This window comes from Phoenix dactylifera, chromosome 4 (assembly GCF_009389715.1).
Source record: "Phoenix dactylifera cultivar Barhee BC4 chromosome 4, palm_55x_up_171113_PBpolish2nd_filt_p, whole genome shotgun sequence".
NCBI classification, from domain to species: Eukaryota; Viridiplantae; Streptophyta; class Magnoliopsida; order Arecales; family Arecaceae; genus Phoenix; species Phoenix dactylifera.
The window spans coordinates 10,302,457-10,327,443 of record NC_052395.1 but is presented as its reverse complement, the minus strand read 5'-3'; the positions used below and the strand labels follow the sequence as shown (position 1 = coordinate 10,327,443).

Here is a 24,987-nt window from a genome sequence, read left to right as displayed (position 1 = left end):
ATATGTTTAGCATTTATGATTTTCAGAACATGATATTCTTTTATAGTGTGTCAGGAATCCAAACATTGGAAGCACCTCTAGAACAAGATAGCTTGATTTGCATGCCAAATTTATGATGTCAACAGTATGCCAAATTCATTTTACTCGTCAATTTTGTTTTTTGCGATATATATTTGATAATCCACTAGCATGTCTTCTCAAGTCATTGGACAAACTCTTGTTTGCTAAAATAGATGGATGAACACTTTCTTCTTATCCCTAAAATTATAATGTCCCAACAACCTACCGCGCTACAAAGTGAAAGAACCAAAGTGAAACAAGCATCTAATTTTTGTAGATCCAAAACATCTGGGTAAAATTTCTGGTGCAAGGTTATTTTACGTAGGTCCAAAACAGCTTTCTATGCATCCATGATCTCACTTTAGTTTTTATAATTTTTGGCTATGCTTATACACCCTTTGAGACCTTTAATTAAGGAATTTGTAAAAATCCCAGGATCGAATGCTTCTTGCCTGCATTATTTTCTCTCTCCAATTATTATATATAGATCCTCTTTTCACTGAATATTTTAATCTCTTGCATTAATGTTTAACTTACCTTTTATATATATATATATATATATATATATATATATATGCATGTATGGATGTATGCATGCATGTGTGTGTATACATATATATTATATATAAGATTACCTCTTCTTTAGGGGAGTAGGCAAAAGAAAGAAGAAATCTAAACTCAACTCCAAGAAATGAAAGGAAACTTATGTCTATAATTTTATAATATGTATTTATCACTCCCACCTGTTTGATAGTAGTGGTATACCACAAGGTCATCCGTTGCAAAGAATTGGAGAGGAGAGGAAACAAAAAGAAAAGCTATTCTCACACGCATTGAAAGCGGCGGGCAAATTCCGTTGCCGGCCCGTCGCCATCGCACCAACAATGATAATAGTACCCAAAAGCCGGCAGTTTTCTTGCTCTCTGTGCCGACAGCGAAAGCTGGGAATGGGAGCCGGCCACGTCGCGCCCTTCTCGCTCCTTACGTGTTCGCGAGATCCGCCTCTCCCAATTCGAGTCTCTCTCTCCTCCAATCAGCGCCATTTGAGAGTATTCCATCGTCGGATTCAATGGATGATGGGTAATGGCGATACTTTTTATTGACTGCTCACTGGATTTCCGTGCAAGGCCACAGTCCTTCCACCGGATTTGGTCTCACGTGTGGATCTCTCCTCTTAAAAAAAAAAAAAAATGATGACAAAAATTCTCCTATGAGTAGGGTTTTTTTTTTTTTTTTACAATAGATGATGTAGATTTTAGTATAAATATATTTAAAAAATAAAAATAATAAATCACACAGCATTTGAGGCAACTCTCCATCATCAGGCTCTCCAAAGTGGTCAGCCATATACGAGTCACCCAATCCGCATCTTCATTGGTCTTTCCATAAACATGTTTGGTATAAAAAGCGACGTCTCCACCAAGTATGGTCTGAATATTCCAGAACAAGAGATAACACCCAACCACGCCACTGGTGCCTTCCTGGATTCAGCCAATCAACGTCACCGAATCACGCTCGAGCAGGATTGCGCTGACCGGCATAACACATAGGCCTTGACACATACTAATCCAAGTTGCCCTCAGCTCCATCTTCGGTACAGAGATGTTAAAGATCTAGCATTCACCAACAACAACTATTCTAAAGTTCGGGCCTCTTATGACAAAGTCTGCACTATTTCTTTTACTACTATCTAGCATGTATCCGTCGAAATTAATTATAAGAAAGTTCGGAGGTGAGAGCTCCACGTGCACTTCTTAAGCTATCTCTTTTGACTCACTGTCCCTCCCTCTATCTAGCTAATGCTTAGCCATGCATTATTTTGAAAGGATAACATCACGTGCATCCATTCGTGCCATGACATATAAAGTGTGCTGTTAGCCTGCTTTATGCTTTTGGTGACGTGTAGGTGCCCCTTTTGAACGAACAAGATAACACTACTAAAGAGTTGCTGGATGAACGCCAGCGGTATATATAATGATATTCTCATACACGTTTTGGTGGGAACACTGAGAAAGAAAGCAGCGAATCCCAAAATAGGTAAAAAAAATCTTAAGTAAAAATATGACTACGAATATAATTTGATGTTTAAATATATGATAGTCTTGCCATCAAAGTAAAAGACATGCTTCTCCTGTTTTTGCTAGAAAAAGATGGTTAACACTATATTACATTTTTTGCCTTTTCTTTTATGTTTTGTTTCCTTTCATTTTTTTAAAAAAAGAATTCTTCTGTGCATTAGCATGTTAATTAATCCATCCTTGCTTATCTACTCTAAAGATGCTTTAAGTTTTAAAAAATCTCTTCAGTACTCTAGATCTACAACAGCATATAATTCTTGGCAGATCAAGCCCATTACCATTTTTAGCTCGATGATAGTTCTTTGGCCATCAATTTCTCTTTTCTCATGGTTCAAAATTTTTCTTGAGGAGGAAACATTAACCTAGTAGCTTAATATTTATGTACATTTTTCTTTTCTATATATATATATATATATATATATATATATATATATATATATATATATATATATATATATATATAAGCTTTATGCTTCTTAATATTAATGATATTGTTGCAAAGTCTATATACTCATATCTACTACCAGGAAATTGTTGATGAGCTCAAATGCATGCATCATTTATTTTTTCTCTTATAATTTGAAAATGCATGGAAAAATGATGGCATTTATAATGAGTCAATTTTTTTCCTTGATTATGATTAATACATTTACTTTTAGTTGCAGAGTAGAACCCGCGCTATTAAAATAGAAGTACTATTCCAAATATAGTCCAAACCTTTTCTTGATTGAGGAAACTGCCTTGATTTGCCATAAATGGGAATTAAAATATATGGTTGGATGCTAGAATAGGATTGAGCACTTGTATCACATAGTTAGCATGAGTTAATGTTGCATCATAATTTTGCCGACCATCCAAATAAAATGTTTAATAATTGGTGGACATTTATAAAAAAGATAAAAACTACCTTTCTGAGATAAATAACCTCTCATGCTCTCTCTCTCTCTCTCTCTCTCTTCCTCTACTACCCTTATCCCCCATAGCATTTTTCATACGAAAAGAGTGACCGGTCATAATTTACAACGTTGATTATTGGATTGCATTCCATACATATCTTAAATTTCTCCAAACTCATTCGTTCATCTGCCTGCATAGATCTTAAAGCGGCCATTGCAAGATCCAACGGTGGATTCGAATGAAAGATACAACTACTATCCTAATTATATTGACTATGTTCTCATCAAAGTCGGTACCTAACCTTCTATGTCTCACATTCAGCACTTTTCGTATGGTGCATTCATCACAAACCTAGGAGACCACGGGTATTCTTTATTGCACGTGCCAAAAGAAGGAAGCTTCCTCCAGAGACCTACCCTGCACGTGGAACCCGGAAATGATCCCGGGTCAAACTGCAATAACCCGGCTCCCTTCGTTTTTGACCCAAGCCATCGACATTAACACTTTTTGTGCTGACTTCTGATGACCGTAGAAAGCCATTTCAAATATATATATATATATATATATATATAAGAAATTTGGAAACAACAGGAGTTTTGAAGGCATGAATCTAGTCCTGCCTCCTATCTTAATATTATATTGGTGATTACTTTATTACCCCCATAATATAATATTTTAAAGATCATCACGTTTCTTGTCAGCCGTTTGAAGTTAGTAAGGATGTACCACACAACAAAATCAGTTCAGGGCCAATTATAAGCTGCCAAGTAAGCAAGGACTAGTGTCAAAAACATGGCTATGGTTAGGTGTTGGTATTATATTGGAGGATTTAGGTGTTTGGGTGAACTCTGGAACAGGGGTCCGCAGAAGAAGATGGTGTAGATGTTACATCTGATAATAATCTCCGTAAAAGAAAATCACGGGCGGCGCAATAAAGCACCAGAATTCCGAGAGTGGAAGCCTAGGTCATGTTATTATAACGACCACAGTTCCATTAGAGCTAAATGAGTATTTGATTGTTCTGAGCTTAAATAGCAAACGTGACAACGACTTGGTCTTATATTCTAGAAGGAGAATCGAATCTTATCAGTAATTAGATTGACCACCCATGGTAGGAAATTGCGTGAAGCTATGATGTACTAATATGCTCAAATGGCCATCCATTTAGGAGGAAAATAAAGTAGTGGGCAGGAAATATTAGAAATGTTACATCAGTTACTCCCTTCTTGTTTATTGTCATCGCATTTAATTAGTAGAAACATCAAATGCTTCCTTGTTTAGAGATTCAATCTCTCTTTTCTTTCCTTCCACAATATCTTAGAAGTTGCAGGATCTGATTTTCTTAGCGGTGATATTTGGATTCAAAGGTTAAACCTGACTAGCTCAGAAGGTTCAATTTGAGTTTAATAAAATTTAGTTCTTATCATATTTAGTTACAAGTTCCAATTAGACACCAATACTAGCATATCTACGAGAAATAGCGAGAGTTCGCCAAAGTATCATTAGTTAATCCACCCTCTATTTTCGACAGGGAGGTTAATGGATACTATGAGAAGACTACCCCTAGGTTGTGTAGCCCGTTGTTTATAGCTACTTTTTAACAGAACAACTTAAAGAGGGCATTTGGTTCTGAATCGAAATCGGACTGGATTGAATTGGAAATCTGAATAGTTTTTTTTTTTTTTAACATGTTTGGTTCGTGATTGAAATCAAAATCTGAATGAAATTTGAATATCAAGATAGAGTACGGATTAGATTTTTGGAGAATTACGGCATTTCCATTCTTTTATGAAATCAGAATCAATTCTTAGCGGTGATATTTGGATTCAGAAGTTAAACCTGACAAGCTCAGAAGGTTCAATTGGAGTTTAACAAAATTTAGTTATTATCGTATTTAGTTACAAAATCCAATTAGACACCAATGCGAGCATATCTACAAGAAATAGCCAGAGTTCACCAAAGTATCATTAGTTAACCCACCCTCTATTTTCAACAGGGAGGTTTATGGATACATGAGAAGACTACTCCTAGATTGTGTAGCCCGTTGTTTATAGCCACTTTTTAACAGAATAACTTAAAGAGAGCATTTGGTTCTCAATCGAAATCAGAATCGATTAAATTGGAAATCTGAATAGTTATCTTTTTTAACATGTTTGGTTTGTGATTGAAATCAAAATCGGAATGAAATCTAAATAACAAGATAGAGTACGGATTAGATTTTGGAGAATTAAGGCAAATCCATTCTTTTCTGAAATAGGAATCAATCCCTCCCCCCCAAATGAACTGGACCTCACCCCGGTTTTGAAAATTCCGGGGATGACAATTGGGAAGCGAATTATCACTGGTGGAAGAAATTAAATACAGAAATTATCATCAGTTAATTCACCCACTGAATTGCTGTAGTCGTCCACTGTTATCCCTGTCCCATGCAACCGCACACCTTTGGCGCCCTCTGCCTTGAGCCTTTCAATTAATATACATATATAGCCCATGAAACCCTCCTGTCATGCATCACCTTGAGAGCCCTCCTCTCCTCCCCTCTTCCCACAACCAATTCCATTTCCAGAACTCCTCTGTTCTGCTTTCTTTTCTCCAAGCCATGGTGGTCGTAGCCAATCCGGTGGACCAAATATCCCTTGTGAGGTCTCCGAAACCTGGCGCTTACTTCTCCGGCTTCCCCGTCATCAACCTTGGGGAGCCGGGCTCGGCAGCAGCCATCGTCAAGGCCTGCCAGGAGTTTGGTTTCTTCAAAGTCATCAACCATGGGATTCCCACTGATCTCATGGCAAACTTGGAGAAGGAGGCTGTCAAATACTTCTCCCTCCCCCAGGTGGAAAAGGAGAGGTCCGGTCCTCCCAACCCATTTGGCTACGGGAACAAGAGGATCGGGCCTAATGGCGATGTCGGTTGGGTGGAGTACCTCCTTTTCGCCATCACCTCCAAGCCCGTCTCTTACACATCACTGGCCTTTCTTCGAGAGCCATCGTCGAGCTCGTTCCGGTGAGAACGATGAGAAGATTTAGTATTTTCTCATAGGAGCTCTGCTCTTGTTTGCTCCCTTCATCTCTAATCATTGTTTCGTATTGCTCTTATGATGGTTGCAGCTCTGCTTTGAATGAGTACATATCAGCCGTGAGGAACCTGGCTTCTGAACTTCTGGAGTTGATGGCTGAAGGGTTGAAGATTGAACCAAGGAACGCTTTCAGTAAGCTTGTGATGGATGAAAAGAGTGATGAAATCTTTAGGCTTAATCATTACCCTCCTTGCCCTCTCCTTCAAGGGCTCAGCTGCAGCTTGACTGGGTTTGGGGAGCACACCGATCCACAGGTCATCTCAGTCTTGAGATCGAACGACACCCAGGGCCTTCAGATTGCTCTGAGGGATGGGAGCTGGGTCTCAGTCCCTTCAGACCAGGAGTCCTTCTTCATCAATGTAGGCGATTCCCTACAGGTTATTTTCCCATCCCAACCTTCCGCTTATCTTCCCCCTGCTTTTTAAACAAACAAGACACTTGAAAGAGAAGTGTATATATATATATATATATATATATAAAGAAGAAGAACCAAGTTCTAGGTCTCTGTTTTCCGGTTCCCTCGGCATATGGAATTTTAACTACAGAAGAAAGCATCTTATTTTTTAGATTCTGCAATTCATGAGGTGGTTTGTTTGGTGCACTGATTTGTTATACTTTTAGTTCCTTACTGTCCCTCCCTGTATTTGAGGCTGTGTGCATGTATATCTGATGGTTCTTTGGGTGGTGGTTGCTTATAGGTTATGACAAATGGGAGGTTCAAGAGTGTGAAGCACAGAGTTTTGGCCAACCGTTTGAAATCCAGGGTATCTATGATATACTTTGGAGGGGTACCCCAAACAGAGACGATAGCGCCCTTGGCACAGCTGATGGGGGAGGGGGAGCAGAGCCTCTACAGGGAGTTCACATGGGAGGAGTACAAGAAGGCTGCCTATAAATCAAGGCTGGCTGACAACAGGCTTGGCCAGTTTGAGAAGTAGTGGGTTGGGGGGCGGTCATTGGTGACATCTTTAGATGCTGTGCTGGATTTCCTCTTTTGGGCTGTTAGCATGGTCAAGAACAGGCTGGCAAGGTGACCCAAGCGTGTGTTAACCAAAGATAGAAAACGGAAAAGGTTTTTCATTTCTCATTTCTTTTGCTTAGATAACTCTTCCTTTACGTCTCCTCTTTGCTCTCTCACCTCATCCTCTTATACGAAATCCTGTATGTGAAGGGCCTTTTCCCTTTCGAATAGATATGGTTTGTTAAGAAAAGATGTTTAAGCTCCATGGTAGCCTCCAAAAGTAAGCAGCCCTGTTTCTCAGCCTTTTGCGTTTGTTTGCTTGAGCTTGAATATGGCCATTAGAGCTATGGTTTGGTACCGTGGGGACCATGGTCACAAGTTTAGTCGGTAGGAAAGATTCAGCTTCAGAAATCAAGCAGAGATCTCGCCAAAAGCTTTTTCTCTCTTAAAAAAAAAGAAAGTTCACAGGACATTTTTCTGATAAATCAATGATTTAAATTTATCGAGAATAAATACATCCATCAAAATCAAAAAATATTAATAAATTAGATCTTGCCTGAATCCAATTCGAACCACTATTATTAGCTCATCTATAGACATGAGTAACGTGAGAAATACCGAATTACTGGTACATGTAACAAGTATGGAAGGGGATATCACAATGAAATTTTAGTAATATTACCCTCATGCACATGCAATCACCCACACCCGGGGAACAAGTGGGCCGTAGGAGTAGCACTCAAAGGTGGGAGTTAAAACGATGCGTACCGAACTACAAATGTTCATAGACGCATTGTCACAGGGACTTCCTTCAGACCGTTGGCTGCTTTTGGAACAGTGAATCAATAATATGAGAGGGCCCAGGGCCCATGCCTATGTACATTTGCCATCCTTCAACAAGACAATTTCTTTGTATGAAGTCCGACTCTGTGAACTTCTTAACCTTCTTTCACGTCCAGGACTGACTCCCTTCTGCAAAGGCTTCATCTTCACTACTTGTATTCAACTTTTTCTCATATGATGTAAATATTTAATCATAGCACCGTTTCCAGCCATTTAAACGGGGCAGAGATGTACATGTCCGGCCTAGGTTCCATCATCCATCCTCGAGTGATGGACAGATGACAGGTGATTGAACTGGACCTCTCCAGTACCGAAAGAGGATTAAAGCCCGTGACCAAGGCAACTGCTGGAGCACACTAGCTGTTTTCCGTGAATTGCAGCTAGTTGTCTATCTATCTATCAAATTAACCCCGGAAATATCTTTATAATGAGAGTTTAGACAAGAAACATGGATAGATTAATGGAGCAAACATAGAAACGGCTAGATTCAATTCATGCGACATAGCAACATCAAGTTACCACCTACCGACTTCTCTCTTTTTCTCCACTAGCCTTTGAATGCTCCGCCCAAACTATGTTCCAAATAGAAAACCATACATTCTTATAGGAAATCTGGTATCAAGCATTGCCATGTGTCTCGTAGCGTGACATAGAAATGAGATTACTGCTCATGTAAAGTTGAGGAATTTCCATGACCTGTAGTAACATAAAAAAGGACATTACAAACAAACGCATATATTGTCAAGCTTAGTAGCTGATAATAATTTGCAGCTCTAGAAGCGGCTGCGTAGATCTACCCCCGAGCGTAATTAGAAAACAATCACAGGATCCATGCAGCCCTGTCGTGAATTCTTTCCTGTGAGACGGTACAGATCCGTTCGGGCAAAGTGTCTGTTGCGCGGGTATTACAGCTAATTAACGCCCCACTAGACAGGGACACGGCAATGACATTGCTGCAAAAAAAATCTGGGTCTTGAATTGCCAACATCATGAGACTAGACATCACCCACGTTAGAGTCCACGTCCATGACTCCATGATCAACTCAAGCTTCTGGCCAAGTGATCAATTTTTTCCTCCTGGTAGAGTGTGTGGCCAAGTGGCCAACTCAGTCTCTCTGGGTAACTTTCTTTTCCTTGGCTCCACGGCTTTGTTGACCAATTTCGCGGAAGGTTGAAAGAGAAGTGGTCGGCGTCGGAACGGACTCGCCACTAGCCGCAGCAACGTAAGCCACAACCGTTCGGAGGTTGGAATTACGGACACGCCTGCCTTATGGACCATCAGAAGACCCAAACCTGTGACTCTGGTGGATGTAGGCGCGGTCTCTGTCCCAGAGAAGCTTTTTTTTGGGTCCCTTTTGGGGACATTTGGTACAGTGGGACTTGACCTTTGAGCCTAGGCTCGTCATGAAGTGGTCCGTGCCTAATTGTCTACGTTGGATCGCCAATGGCTCGGGGATGAATAGCCGGCGCATTGGGAGAGCGGCCCCCACTCTGGGCTGCATCTCTCTAGCGAAAGCATGATTGATATTCTTTCGCGACCGTGCGTCGAACAGACGTCAAAGAAATCCCTTTCATCTACCTGCATGTATCTCGAAGGAGCTAGGAGTCTGCGACGAAAGAAGATGAATCATTCTTTCGCGCCCCACCAAATGTGCGCCCATGCAAAATACGTGTGGAGCTAGGATTGCACGAATTCACTATTGGATCACCCACCGCACAGCTCGCAAAGCGCTCCGAACTTCATCATTCATCCGTCGCACACAAATCTCAAAGCAAATAGTGGGGGATCCAATGATGGATTTGCACGAAGGAAGGGGGCATCCTTCTTTCGTGCAAACGATACAACCCCATCTCGTGGATGGACCCCTATATGCAGTCGCTTGTTCGACACATCAGCCTGAATTCATATGAGCATGGATACTCTCTAGTGCGCACACGGCACCACAAAGTGTTGTATTGCTGTAGGTACCCACAATCAAGAGATAGCCATTCATTAAATAAGGTAGTCCACGAGTGCATGTTGTATTATACATGGCATGTATTGTTTGATGGCTGCTCATCTATTGATGGCAGCTGTCGAGCGATGCGTAGGCCACACCGCAAAAGGATTAGGTCATCTCTGGTTAGGGTGGTTAATGTTGTACCATGAAATTCATGCTAGTAGGATACATGACAGCATGAGCTCGTTGGGGTTTGCTACCATAAATCACGCATGCAAAGACGTGTGTTGGTTGCATGGATGACATGTATCGTTCCGTTTTAAGGACACCTCACCCATGCACGGTTACGTAATTGAAGGCCCCATATGACATGTAATGGATATTTATAAATGTGGCCTCTACGTATCCGGTTGTAGTTCTTTGTTGACCATCTAGGTTAGACACGTCTAAATTGACCTAACTCGACTCAACTGGTTTGCCAGGGACAGAGTTTGCACCCAAAGCTAAGTATTTATCGAGTTCCTTCGGTTTTTCTTTGGGTAGAAGCATATTGCTTTGTTAAGTGATATGAGGGAGATTGTCTTGGCTGCATTTTCACTTATAATGTTATACCATGCTGATGTGGCTGTTGGACTGATGTTACCACATCAATGAACATGCTTATGTTGCATAGCTGCATCAACAAAATGGGCTCAGGAGATTCAAAAACCCCTTTGCATGCACAAGTATGATAATACCAAGTCAAGCTTCATGTTAATATGTAAGATGGTGCAAGTAAATACATTAGGAGGGCGTTTGGTATGAGGTGATTGTCCTAGGATCAAGAATGATGTGGGTGGAGATGATGAGATCACCGCATTTGGTTGCACCACGGTAATCCTAGATCACCTCCACTCCTCAAATCACCACCCAACTCGGTGATGGAATATTCATCTTTGAGGTCGAAAATCCAAAATCACTCCAGGACAATGATCCTGTTGAAAGTTATAGACAAAAATCTCCCTCAATTTAGCAAAAAATTTGATATATCAATATACCATTAATATATTATGTCAATATTATACATATATAATATTATGTTGATAATATATGTTATATTAATGATATATATATATTATATTATAATATATTACTAATCATATTATTATCCTATTATTATTGAAGGATAATTTTAAATTATAGTAGAAATATATTATTATATTGTATATTTATATAATGAAAATATTTAATATATTACTCATATTTACCTTATTTTTCTAATCAAAATAATTATTAGTATTAAAAAATCTATTATAAGTATAAATAAAAATATTAATTCTATAATGAAAAATAACATATTTTTATAAGATTAATAATTTATAGGAGTAATAAATATATTTTTATAGAATATATTAATAATTAATATATTATATGAATTAGCATATTGACTTACATTTTTGATTCATGAGAATTAAAAATACATAAAAAAAATTCATCTAAGATATATCAGGGGTATTTGTGGTATTATGTGGTGGGTGATCTTGGATCTCCGTACCATACCAAACAAGTTACTCATGGATACTCGGAGATTTTTAATTACTGGACCATGGCCTACCAAACACATTGATCTTAGATCACTGAAGATCAAATCACCCCAGCATGATCATGTTGGGGTTACCAAACGCCCTCTTGCGGATATGAATCACATTTTGTTCTATCATTAAGTTTTTTCACTATGGAAACTTTCTTTCTCACTCTTCCAAATTTTAATAAGATTAAGTGAATTGTATGTGATCTTTTTTCTATCATTTTTCAAACTAGGACATGAGAGAAAAACTAGTCAAAATTGGATAAGGATGGGACTCATAATCTAAATTGTTAATATTAACCTCCAATGACCTTACTAACTGCATGCACTACTAATATTTAGCTTACTTGGGTGCCACTTAATTCTATAACTGAGATTCTCAGAAAAAAAACCAATTATTGGGACCCATTTTTAGCTATCTCAATTAATGTCTTTGTAGCCATCTCAACTAGCCGCACCACCCCCTTTTTTTTGTGCACGGTAAAGAAATTAGTGCCTTTCAAATAAATAGCTGCGTTACCCCGACAAAGCAAGATCCTCATCATTAGAGCCACAGTACATCGAATCTAGAACTAGGAAGTACGAGCTTAGGTGCCAAAATGAGTTGCCATCAACGTCTAAAAGGTGACCTCTTTCTTGTGGCACCATGCTGCTGAATTAAAAGCAGAGTTCGGTCAAAGCAGTCCTTTTTGAAGTGCCAATGAAAGGAGCCGTGGACACCGAGTGAGAATCCTCGTTGAGAGAGGGATGAAAGGAAGACATCCCAACTTCCAGTTCTCTTTTGACTTTGGAGGGGAAAAAAAATGACTTTCCATTAGTGAGAGTATTCCCTCGTGCACCAAGAGGAGAACCTTCAGAGGTGTCATTCTCACCTTTAAAAGGGCAGAAGGATACCATGCTTCTTTGACTGTGAAAGCAACAAGTAGAAAGAAGCAAGCAATGGTTGAGAGACAACATGCCTATCCTTCTCTCACCCTTTCCGTCCTTACAAGCGTGCGGGTTAGGGAAACTTGTCGCTGCAGTGTAGCCCACTTTGTTACGGTTCTAAAGGTTCTGGAATTCAATAAAGGCAGGGAAGACTCTTGAGTTGGATTTATAGTGCCCATTGCTTTCAGAATAGGCTTGGATTCAACTTCCAAGTCTTTCTCCGTGGACACTTTGCAAAAGCAATACGTGCTTAGTTTCTGATGACACCATGGATGTGGCAGCTTTGATCCAGAGTTCAAACGTCTGCTTCCGCTATGATCATTACGATGTGAATCGGCAGTGCGGTTTTGCTGCTGCCTTAGTCTAAACATGGCTGCGTATTGGGCTCCATTCATGGACCCAGCGAAGGAATTTAATCGAGTTTTGGGCCTCTATTTAAAATTGGGCTTAGCATGCCAAGCCCGTTGGCTTGCTTACAAGGTACAAAGGGATGTAACCCTTGGATTATAACGTGACTGATCTGGAGATATAACTACTTAACGGGCATGCAAGTCAGTCTACTGGTTGAGTCTCTCAGTGGTTATCCCAAAAAAACTGAACTTAGATCCCAATTTGTGCATTACAACTAGCCGCCGAATCTCAGAAACTCAAGCTATCGAAGAAGGGATCAACAATATATATCAAACTTTTTGGCTCTAATAACAAAGATCCTCAGAAGTTTAAGGTCGATAATATACATCAGGCGTAAACAATTTATGACTTCCAAACAATTAGATATAGTCAATATGGCAAAATTTACAAAATTTTGCCAACTTGAACCTGAATTGGATAGTTAGATATTCATTGGAATTATATTGAGTGTCTAAAAGCCAATACCTATACAAGGCCAATTTGCCCAATGATAATAGAAGAATTTAATGACCATACTCTTGTGCCAGCTTAAGAACCCAAGAACAAGCCAAGGCCAAACTTAAGCCCGCCCAAACAACCGATGAAAGTCGAGCCTGGCATGCTAATTTGCTACTTGCTGTACCAACTTTTTACTACAAGATTTTATTATTATTATTTTAGTATCATTTTACTTTTGCTATATTTTGTTTATTGAAGTCAATCCAAAGTAAATACTGCCGGGTAGGATTAACCATGTCAAATGAAGGTTGGTTCTAGACTTGTGTTTGCATTAAGGATGGAATGCCTGTGTTATTGCCTAATTTGGCCCTTATTAACAAAAGAGAAGAAGATTTTTAAAAAAAGAAAAATAATGATAAATGAATTCGCATAATTGGGAGACTTCTCTATCAGTTATTTCATTAGTAATCTTCGGCATTGAACACAAGCTGCCATTAACACACACACACACACACACACACACATTCTTTCTAAACTAGATAGCATCAATAATGTTAATTGGCCGCAGTGCAATCATGTATAACCACCAAATTACCTGCTCGTCTTGTCCATGCCCATAGTTTAACGGACAAAATTTTACTTTGAGATTCTAGAATTTGGCACGCATGATGTATATCATCAAGATAGATGGCCTTGGAGTATCACAAGTACTATTCAAGAGTTTATTTTTAATAATAACAAATAATTTTCCATAGTTGCCATGTAGATCACTTGAGTGACCTGCAACTCGAGGTGGCTGTGGGAGTCCCTTGAGCAGTACCTGCTAGCTAGTTGAAGCTTTGCCATGCGGCGAAATCAGCTGCTGTCCCAAAAACAGGGAGTCAGCCAGGGCAAGGAATAATATTTTGATGCAGAGTCCACCACGAGTGCACGCAAGCCCTGGTAATGCCAACTCATCCAACTCAACAAATAGACAGTTTAGGACCCGTTTGGTTCGCGAGAAGAAAGAAAAAAAAAAAAAAAAACCAATGAGGCTTCTTGTTTGATTAAAATTTTTTTTAAAAAATAATAAAAATGTAGCATTCTCATGGAACAAAATTTCTATATTTTATGAATTTTTTTTTATGACCATGAGAAAGCTACCTAGTTAAAAATTATTTTTTTTTTCAAAACTAATATATAGCTATAAAAAAAATGGTGGACATCTTTTTCTTTATTAAAAATATAATAGCTAAATATAAGCCACTCTGAAATAACTAGGCATTATATTTCTAAAAATCAAATTTTTAGAAAACATATTTTGATAAAAGATTTTTTTTTTTTTCCATGATCTAAACGAGTCTTTAGTTATGCTAAGCAGCTAGGGTTTGCAGTTCCCGGCCATGCCACGTCATCATAACGTCGGACAGGGATATTCCGGGGAAATAATTTTGCCCCGCGTAGCTTTTCCCGAAAAAGATCACGAGAATCATGCACTTAGCTCCAAGGCCCAAGTCCAAGCCTGTTATCTGGAAAGCTGTTTGGGGAACAACATTGGTCACCAAGAAAGGCTTCCGGTCCAGGTGTTTTAAAAATATTGGATGTTTTCACGATAATCCGCGCGGATCCCGTTGAATTGAACCAATCCCCTCCCTTTGGCACATGGCACATGATTTCCAAAGCTCTTATTTCGCCCCGTAGCATCACCCAGATATCAGAAAATTCTCCACGCTGTCGCTCCCTCCGTAACTTTACACACGTGTAAGTCCATTCTCTAGGCGGTAGCTGGCTCCTTCTCTCCTATCATCTCTCCCCCCCCCTTCGATCGGAAGAAACCGGAAGCGAAGAGAGCGAGCGAGCGAGAGTTCTATTAGCCTCTCCTCCTCTTTGTCCTCCCTTTCGGTCACGGCCGTGATGGGAGACGATCCTTTTCCCACCCGCTGGACGTTCAAGGTTAAGCCAAATCCCCCATTCCCCTTCTTCTCTTTCCCTTGCCTCTCCTCCGATCCGATCGGGAATTCTATTGATTTATTTTCTGACGATCTTTCTTTCTTTCTTCGGTTCCTATTTTCTTGTTTCCTTGATTTCACTTTCTTTTCGCAGTTCTTGTTTCTTGACTTTTTTTTTTTTTGGTTTCTTGCGCTTGGTTTTAGGGTTTCAAGCTATATTATGATGTGAGGTTTGGAAGAAAGAAGGAACCCAAAGAAGAGGTTAGGGATTCAAGATGGAATGCTAGGAGTTATTTTATGGAATGATCAGTGCCAATGCGCGTGTAAAGAAGTCGTCCGACTGATCGTACAGGAGCAGTTTGAGCGGCAGGTGACTTCTTGGTGCCGGGACTGCGACTTCTTTTATGTGTCTTGGGATGCATATATTGGCATGAGAATACTGACGTTTCTTTCTCGATTTCAGGAGAGAAAGAGGGAGCCACGCCTGGGAGCTGTTTTATACCGGGCTAATGAAACGCCCGGAGAATGCTGGTCTTTGGTTTTCGTCTTTGTTTTGCGTCACACATATGCAATGCATAATAGTACGATTTTCTTTTTGTGTTGATGCAGCTATGTCTAATACCCAATTGATCTTGATTAGGTTTATTGTCACTTTCACAAAAGGAACAGGTTTCTATTATTTTCATCTTCTACTTCTATAACACTGGTTCATTATGGTGCAGAATTTGACCGATGGCAAATTGATATAAAAAGCACTATTTTTTTTTAATATCATGGAAAATGTGGGGGGTTGACCCTCTGTTGACAAGTAATCATAAAAACCATATCACTATGAAATGGACTGAAATTTAATACCCATGGATGTTAGGCTGTCCCCTTGTTTATATTTCAAATAACAACTGAAGCTCACCTCCCAATTCGTGCGTGTGTTATAGCAATCTATGAAATCCTAGAGAACTTCTCTAATCAAATGGAGATTACAGTTGTGAGACCCTGGAACTGGACCGGTCAAGTGGAGGCCTCACGTGCGTCGCACGTGAGGGCAAGGGATGAAGGGAGCCATCCCGTAGAAGAAGGATTCCCTAGTTTTTCTAGGGTGTCTTCCTCCTCTTGTAAGGCCATCCGAAGAAGTGCAGCCGCCCGAGAGAGAGAGAGAGAGGGAGCCATTGAAGCCGATCTTCTTTGATCCGGGTGGTCCTCTCCTTCCATTGCCGCCGGAGAGAAAGAAAGCTGCTGGATCCTCACTGGAATTGAGGTAAGAGTTCATACTCCTCTTCTCTTCATCTCTTGGCACTTGGATGTGATTCTTCATATGTTTGAGCTGGCCAATCGTCGGAGTTTGGATTCGGGATAGGGCGCTCTATTTCTTCGCCGTCGGCTCGTGTTCACCGCCGTCGGCTCGCGTTCACCGTTGTCGGCAGCTGAGGTTGGCTGAGCCTACCTCGCCACCTCTTGCCGCCAACGGGGTTGGCCACCGCGGCCGCCCTTGGACTCGACCGAGGAGGGAAGAAGAAGAAGAAAGGGGGGTCACGGGTCCCCTATTCTGCCAAAGAAGAGAGGAGTCGGGAGAAGAGGGAAAGGGAAGAAGAAAAAGAAAAGAAAAAAAAGACAAAAAAAGACAAAAAAAAAATAAAGGGAGGGAGGTGGTTTACGGGTATGAACCCGAACCCGAACCCGAGGTGCTAGACAATTCTGTAAGGTTGGCCTTGGGAGGATGTTAAAATTTAAGTTATATATATATATTATGATGAATTTTAAAAGAAAAATATGATTTTTGGATATTAGGTTATGCGAGGGATTTGTGAGATTAATTAGATTTGTTGAGGATCGCGTTCGATATAAGTAATGAACTGCCTTTTCTAGATTCTTCATTTATATAATATTATTTTTGCATCGAATAAATTGTTAATGAATTTATATGTGATTTATGAATTTTACGAGATGATGATTTGAATAAAAAAATAGATATGTGAATTGGAATAATATTATTCGGACTATTTTTATATTTACTGTTCTTGCATCGTATATGCATATTTAGATCGGATTATGATATATCTATTATATTACTAAAAGACTTTTGATGTGCATCAGATTTGGAACTCTTTGTCTGACTATGTTCTAGACCCTGCCAATTGAGGGTTATGCATTGGCAATTCTGGCCCCACCACATGCTATAAGTGCGGTATTCTGGCCCACTCCGCAGGGTATAAATGCGGTTCTATTTCTGGCCCCTCCACAGGATATAAGTGTGGTCGTAGTTAAAGGCTATTGAGTTGAATGTGATTTGTTTTGAATCGGATTTATGATTATGTATATGGATATTTGAAAGATACGGATTTCAATTGATTTGTGTTTGAAAAGAAATTGATTATGTCATTATGCTGATTCGTCGTAATTTGTATTTATATTTTATTATATGAATTGTCTAGTTAAGTTATTTATTGCTTACTGGGCTGTTTAGCTCATTATACAATTTCTTGTTATTTTACAGATTCCGAGAACTCACCTATCGGGGTTTCAAAATGAGAGAGCGATTAGAAGGATAGTAGCACAGGCTATTTTTGAATTATGATTTATTTAGGTTGAACTGTCATCTTGGACAATTATTATGATTGTTAGATATTGCAATATTTTGCTATTTAAAGAACTAAGTTTTGTATGTTGGTAAATTTATTATTCCGCTCGTGTTCACCGCCGTCGGCTCGCGTTCACCGCCGTCGGCAGTCGAGATTGGCCGAGCCTACCTCCCCACCTCTTGCCGCCAACGGGGCTGGCCACCGCGGCTGCCCTTGGACTCGACCGAGGAGGGAAGAAGAAGAAGAAAGGGGGGTCACGGGTCCCCTGTTCTGCCAAAGAAGAGAGGAGTTGGGAGAAGAGGGAAAAGGAAGAAGAAAAAGAAAAGAAAAAAAGGAAAAAAAAAGACAAGAAAAAAAATAAAGGGAGGGAGGTGGTTTACGGGTATGAACCTGAACCCGAACCCGAGGTGCTAGACACTTCTGTAAGATTGGCCTTGGGAGGATGTTAAAATTTAAGTTATATATATATATTATGATGAATTTTAAAAGAAAAATATGATTTTTGGATATTAGGTTCTGCGAGGGATTTATGAGATTAATTAGATTTGTTGAGGATCGCGTTCGATATAAGTAATGAACTGCCTTTTCTAGATTCTTCATTTATATAATATTATTTTTGCATCGAATAAATTGTTAATGAATTTATATGTGATTTATGAATTTTACGAGGTGATGATTTGAATAAAAAAATAGATATGTGAATTGGAACAATATTATTCGGACTATTTTTATATTTACTGTTCTTGCATCGTATATGCATATTTAGATCGGATTATGATATATCTATTATATTACTAAAAGAATTTTGATGTGCATCAGATTTGGAACTCTTTGTCTGACTATGTTCTAGACCCTGCCAATTGAGGGTTATGCATTGGCAATTCTGGCCCCACCACATGCTATAAGTGCGGTATTCTGGCCCACTCCGCAGGGTAGAAGTGCGGTATTCTGGCCCACTCCGTAGGGTATAAATGCGGTTCTATTTCTGGCCCTTCCACAGGGTATAAGTGTGGTCGTAGTTAAAGGCTATTGAGTTGAATGTGATTTGCTTTGAATCGGATTTATGATTATGTATATGGATATTTGAAAGATACGGATTTCAATTGATTTGTGTTTGAAAAGGAATTGATTATGTCATTATGCTGATTCGTCGTAATTTGTATTTATATTTTATTATATGAATTGTCTAGTTAAGTTATTTATTGCTTACTGGGCTGTTTAGCTCATTATACAATTTCTTGTTATTTTACAGATTCCGAGAACTAACCTATCGGGGTTTCAAAATGGGAGAGCGATTAGAAGGATAGTAGCACAAACTATTTTTGAATTATGATTTATTTAGGTTGAACTGTCATCTTGGACAATTATTATGATTGTTAGATATTGCAATATTTTGCTATTTAAAGAACTAAGTTTTGTATGTTGGTAAATTTATTATTGCGCTCGTGTTCACCGCCGTCGGCAGTCGAGGTTGGCCGAGCCTACCTCCCCACCTCTTGCCGCCGATGGGGCTGGCCACCGCAGTCGCCCTTGGACTCGACCGAGGAGAGAAGAAGAAGAAAGTGGGGTCACGAGTCCCCTGTTCTGCCAAAGAAAAGAGGAGTCGGGAGAAGAGGGAAAGGGAAGAAGAAAAAGAAAAGAAAAAAAAGAAAAAATAGACAAGAAAAAAAATAAAGGGAGGGGGTGGTTTATGGTTATGAACTCAAATCCGAACCCGAACCCGAAACTGGGGTGCTAGACACTTTTGCAAGGTCGGCCTTGGGAGGATGTTAAAATTTAAGTTTTATATATATTGTTGTGGATTTTAAAAGAAAAATATGATTTTTGGATATTAGGTTCGGCGAGGGATTTGTGAGATTAATTGAATTTGTTGGGGATCGCGTTCGATGTAAGTAATGAACTACCTTTTCTAGACTCTTCATTTATATAATATTATTTTTGCATCGAATAAATTGTTAATGAATTTATATGTGATTTATGAATTTTACGAGATGATGATTTGAATAAAAAAACAGATATGTGAATTGGAATAATATTATTCGGACTATTGTTATATTTACTGTTCTTGCATCGTATATGTATATTTAGATCGAATTATGATATATCTATTATGCTACCGAAAGAATTTTGATGTGCATTTGATTTGAAACTCTCAGCATGACTATGTTATAGATCCTGCCAATTGAGGGTTATGCATTGGCAATTCTGGTCCCACCATAGGGTATAAGTGCGGTTCTATTTCTGGCCCCTCCACAGGGTATAAGTGTGGTGATAGTTAAAGACTGTTGAGTTGAATGTGATTTGTTTCGAATCGTATTTATGATTATGTATATGGATATTTGAAAGATACGAATTTCAATTGATTTGTGTTTGAAAAAGAATTAATTATGTCATTATGCTGATTCATCGTAATTTGTATTTATATTTTATTATATGAATTGTCTAGTTAAGTTATTTATTGCTTACTGGGTTGTTTAGCTCATTATACAATTTTTTGTTGTTTTACAGATTCCGAGAACTAACCTATCGGGGTTTCAAAATGGAAGAGTTTCCTACGGGTGTGCGGCAATTGGCGCGACCTCCGGCTCGCGATATCGGGCCGGGGGCGTGACAACTTAAGTGGTATTAGAGCATGAATGAATAAATTCTAAGATAAGAAAATCTGACATGACATGAGTGTAGGTGGGTAGACATTAGGACATTGGGACGTTAATTTATGATGATTGTAACAACCATCCTATATACTTGTAATTAACTGGTAAGCTTATTATTGGCATGCTGCTATCTGATAGATATAGGTCAGGATGCCTCCACGCCGGATGAGAAAGATTACTCGCGGAGCTACTGATAAGGCACCAAATCCTCAAAATGGCAGCACACCCCAACAAGTTGGTAACACCCCTCAGCAGGAGAGAGTCGTCAATCTTGCTAGTGATACTTAGACATGACAACAAGAATCGAGCTTAGGCCAGGTTATGCAGGCCTTAGTTGGTATGATCCAGATGCAACAACAGGTGCAACAGCAACAGGTTTAACAACAACAAACGTCGTTGCACCATGCAGGACGAGGAGAGCAGTACGAGCAGCGTAGTAATATAGCTGAGTTCAAGAAGTTGTCTCCTCCAGCCTTCAAGGGGACTACGGAGCCTTTGGAAGCTGACAATTAGCTTACAGAGATGGAGAAAGCGTTCGCCGTTCAGAGATGCCGGGACGACGAAAAGATTTTTTATGCATCATACATGATGCAAGGTGAGGCATTCAACTGGTGGCGGATGTTGGATCATAAATATAAGCAAGATTGGGAGCCACTTGGAAAAGATTTCGAGGAGCATTTTATGATAAGTATTTTTCTCAGAGTGTAAGGATGCAAAAAGAGCAGGAGTTTATTTATCTAAAGCAAAGAAATATGACTATTGCAGAATACGAAGCTAAATTTACCGAGCTAGCCAAATTTGTTCCAAAGTCGAAGATGAGCTAGATCGAGCGCATAAATTTGAGATGGGACTAAAGACTGAAATTAGAAAATAAGTGATACCTTATGAATTGACTACCTATGCAGCTGTGGTAAATAAGGCTTTAATAATTGAAAGGGAAGTTAATGATGAACGGTTGAAAAGAAAAAGAAATCAAAAGAAGAGGAACAGGTCAAATGAATTTCAAGGGCAGAGCAATGAAAACACCGAGAGTTCAAACAAGAAAGCAACGAGTGACAACCCCAAGCAGATGAATAGCAATAAATGTTCCAGATGTGGTAAGGCTCGTGCTGACAAGAATTGCCATTGGAACACCGGTGCCTGCTTTAGATGCGGTAAGATAAGTCATAAAATTGCAGACTGCCCATAAAGAAACGAGAATAGATCTACTTAGGCAATGGAAGGAAGCCAGGGGCCAAAGACTCAAGAAAGAGTATTTGCACTTACACAGCAAGATGCACAGGCTTCTGATGTGTTGACGACATGTATTAATCTAGTCCCAATATTTATTTCTATTTATTATCTAGCCATGCCCACTGCTCTTTGTTAGACAACTTATTGTGCTGCTAGAAAAAAATAAATAGTTACATAATATTTTTTTTTGATTAATTGTCAAAAGAAGAATATGAGCTTTTGAATTTTGAAAGTGTTCATACGGATTAAGACATAATAATGAATGTACCAACAAGCAAGAAATTCTAAAAAAAAAAAAATCTAGACTTGACACGGGTATGTTGAGGTTTAAATCAGAGTGTGCAGAGAAAGAGTGTTATTTGGCACTGGTCAGACAAGACGACTTTGATTTGAAGAGTGTTATGACTTGATTTGGAAGAAGTATTCTCTATTCTTGAACTGCCTGTACGAAAATTTCGTGTACGAAATTTCTTTTAAGGGGGGAAGGATGTGAGACCCTGGAACTGCCTCACGTGCGTCGCACGTGAGGGCACGGGATGAAGGGAGCCATCCCGTAGAAGAAGGATTCCTTAGTTTTTCTAGGGCGTCTTCCTCCTCTTGTGAGGCCATCCGAAGAAGTGCAGCCACCCAAGAGAGAGAGAGAGAGGGAGCCATTGAAGCCGATCTTCTTTGATCCGGGTGGTCCTCTCCTTCCATTGCCGCCGGAGAGAAAGAAAGCCACTGGATCCTCACTGGAATTGAGGTAAGAGTTCATACTCCTCTTCTCTTCATCTCTTGGCACTTGGATGTGATTCTTCATATGTTTGAGCTGGCCAATCGCTGGAGTTTGGATTCGGGATAGGACGCTCTGTTTCTTCGCCATCGGCTCGTGTTCACCACCGTCGGCTCACGTTCACCGTTGTCGGCAGCTGAAGTTGGCTGAGCCTACCTTTTGCCGTCGATGGGGCTGGCCACCGCGGCCGCCCTTGGACTCGACCGAGGAGGGAAGAAAAAGAAGAAAGGGGGGTCACGGGTCCCTTGTTCCGCCAAAGAAGAGAGAGTCTGGAGAAGAGGGAAAGGGAAGAAGAAAAAGAAAAGAAAAAAAGAAAAGAAAAAGAAAAAAAAATAAAGCGAGGGGGGTGGTTCACGGGTATGAATCCGAACCCGAACCCAAACCTGGGGCGCTAGACACTTCTGCAGGGTCGGCCCTGGGAGGATGTTAAAATTTAAGTTTTATATATATTATGATGAATTTTCAAAAAAAGAAAAATGATTTTTGGATATTAGGTTTTGCGAGGGATTTGTGAGATTAATTGGATTTGTTGAGGATCGCATTCGATTTAAGTAATGAACTGCTTTTTCTAGACTCTTCATTTATATAATATTATTTTTGCATCGAATAAATTGTTAATGAATTTATATGTGATTTATGAATTTTACGAGATGATGATTTGAATAAAAAAATAGATATGTGAATTGAAATAATATTATTCGGACTATTGTTATATTTACTGTTCTTGCATCGTACATGCATATTTAGATCGGATTATGATATATCTATTATGTTACCAAAAGAATTTTGATGTGCATCAGATTTGGAACTCTCAGCCTGACTATGTTCTATACCCTGCCAATTGAGGGTTATGCATTGGCAATTCTGGCCCTACCACAGGGCATAAGTGCGGTATTTTGGCCCACTCCGCAGGGTATAAGTGTGGTTTTGTTTCTGGCCCCTCCACAGGGTATAAGTGTGGTCGTAGTTAAAGGCTGTTGAGTTGAATGTGATTTATTTCAAATCGGATTTATGATTATGTATATGGATATTTGAAAGATACGAATTTTAATTGATTTGTGTTTGAAAAAGAATTAATTATATCATTATGTTGATTCATCATAATTTGTATTTATATTTTATTATATGAATTGTCTAGTTAAGTTATTTATTGCTTACTGGGTTGTTTAGCTCATTATACAATTTTTTGTTGTTTTACAAATTCCGAGAACTAACCTATCGGGGTTTCAAAATGGAAGAGCGACTAGAAGGATAGTAGCATAAGCTATTTTTGAATTAGGATTTATTTAGGTTGAACTGTCATCTTGGACAATTATTATGATTGTTAGATATTGCAATATTTTGTTATTTAAAGAATTAAGTTTTGTATGTTGGTAAATTTATTATTCCGCTGCGTATTTAAAACTGTGAGACTTTATGACTTGAGTTAGTCAAGGAATAAGATTGCATTTATTCAATTGAATTATTTTATATATTGAGATATTTGGTTAAGATGCTTTGCATGCTCGTGAGGAGAGTTTTCTATGGGTGTGCGGCGGTTGGCGCGACCTCCCGGCTCGCGATATCGGGCCGAAGGCGGGACAACAGCTATTTGATCATTCTATCACATGCATCACACATCACTAAAATTAGAAGGTCAAACCCTAACCAGGATTTATATATAAGGATTAACTTAATTAATCTCTGAGCTTGACAAGAATACTAGATAAACCTGATTGCAATCATAACACAAAAAGTCCCCAAAAAAAAGAATAAACCTTTTGTCCATGTCAAATCACTTGTTTAGCCACTTTTGTTATGTATGAGTCGATGATATAGGGATAATATAGGAATGAGTTTTACTTGAGGAGCATCTAAATTACCTCTACATTATATCAGTCTGTTGTTTACCTCTCCTCTGAGTCTTTTTTTTTTAATATGCTTTTTTTCCTTCCAAAATGTCCTTGCATTCTTCTATTATATTTAATTTTAATCTCATAATGACATTTGTGTACTTATATTAAGATGACCTGTTAATTTTTAGATACTGCAAATAAGATGTTAACACTGCAAGAAATGGTCTTTCATGCTAGAAGCTGGGTATTTTCAATTAACTAACTTAGTGATACATTGAAATTAAATAGATACCAGATGAATGAAGAAGTGGTATAGATACCAATCTAGATAAATCTGGGTATTTTCAATTAACTAACTTAGTGATACATTGAAATTAGATAGATACCAGATGATGAAGAAGTGGTATAGATACCAATCTAGATAAAGGCGGTACTCAAACCTGTAACAGCTATCATGAAATGAAACTTGTGATCCACACTAGGAAGGTTTGTTAAGAGGGCAAATGCAAAGGATTAAGAAACTTTGCATCAAATTGAAGAAATATTAGTTTTATAGTAAAGATAAGGAATTGATACTTGGTAATTGTTAGCTTGGAGAAAGCATATGATAGAGTTCTTTGATATGTAATTTGGTGACCACTATTTAAATTCTTATGAATGTGGATGGAGTGGTTACCGGAGTTGGAGAAGTGGTTGTGGAAAGGTTAGGCCCCAAGCCTATATCTTTTCACATCATATATGGACTTAAGAATAATGTCCAAGAATTATGACATGGTTTTTTTCATTCTTAAATT

General features: G+C 39.0%; 1 protein-coding gene and 1 long non-coding RNA gene across 3 annotated transcripts; both read left to right on the top strand.

The window, feature by feature from the left end:
• Window positions 1-5,275: 5,275 nt before the first annotated feature.
• On the top strand, window positions 5,276-7,369 carry LOC103722469 (gibberellin 2-beta-dioxygenase 3-like). The gene is made up of 3 exons (XM_008813037.4): window positions 5,276-6,035; window positions 6,140-6,485; window positions 6,807-7,369. The coding sequence occupies exons 1-3, from the start codon at window positions 5,542-5,544 to the stop codon at window positions 7,044-7,046; spliced, it is 1,080 nt and encodes a 359-aa protein (XP_008811259.2). The 5' UTR covers window positions 5,276-5,541; the 3' UTR covers window positions 7,047-7,369.
• A 7,518-nt stretch (window positions 7,370-14,887) lies between these two features.
• Window positions 14,888-19,668, top strand: LOC103722470. 2 transcript variants are annotated; one of them, XR_005511462.1, is made up of 4 exons: window positions 14,888-15,127; window positions 15,328-15,493; window positions 15,587-15,704; window positions 18,952-19,668. It is a non-coding gene; the product is annotated as an uncharacterized LOC103722470 (long non-coding RNA). The 2 variants fall into 2 exon arrangements; XR_606476.4 differs by lacking the exon at window positions 18,952-19,668 and having other exon boundaries at window positions 14,890-15,127; window positions 15,587-15,863.
• The last annotated feature ends 5,319 nt before the right edge of the window (window positions 19,669-24,987 follow it).

Coding starts and splice junctions, on each gene's coding strand:
- LOC103722469 (XM_008813037.4), top strand. CDS start 5,542: ATGCATCACCTTGAGAGCCCTCCTCTCCTCCCCTCTTCCCACAACCAA. Junction 6,036..6,139: donor CCATCGTCGAGCTCGTTCCG/GTGAGAACGATG, acceptor TGATGGTTGCAG/CTCTGCTTTGAATGAGTACA. Junction 6,486..6,806: donor ATGTAGGCGATTCCCTACAG/GTTATTTTCCCA, acceptor GGTTGCTTATAG/GTTATGACAAATGGGAGGTT.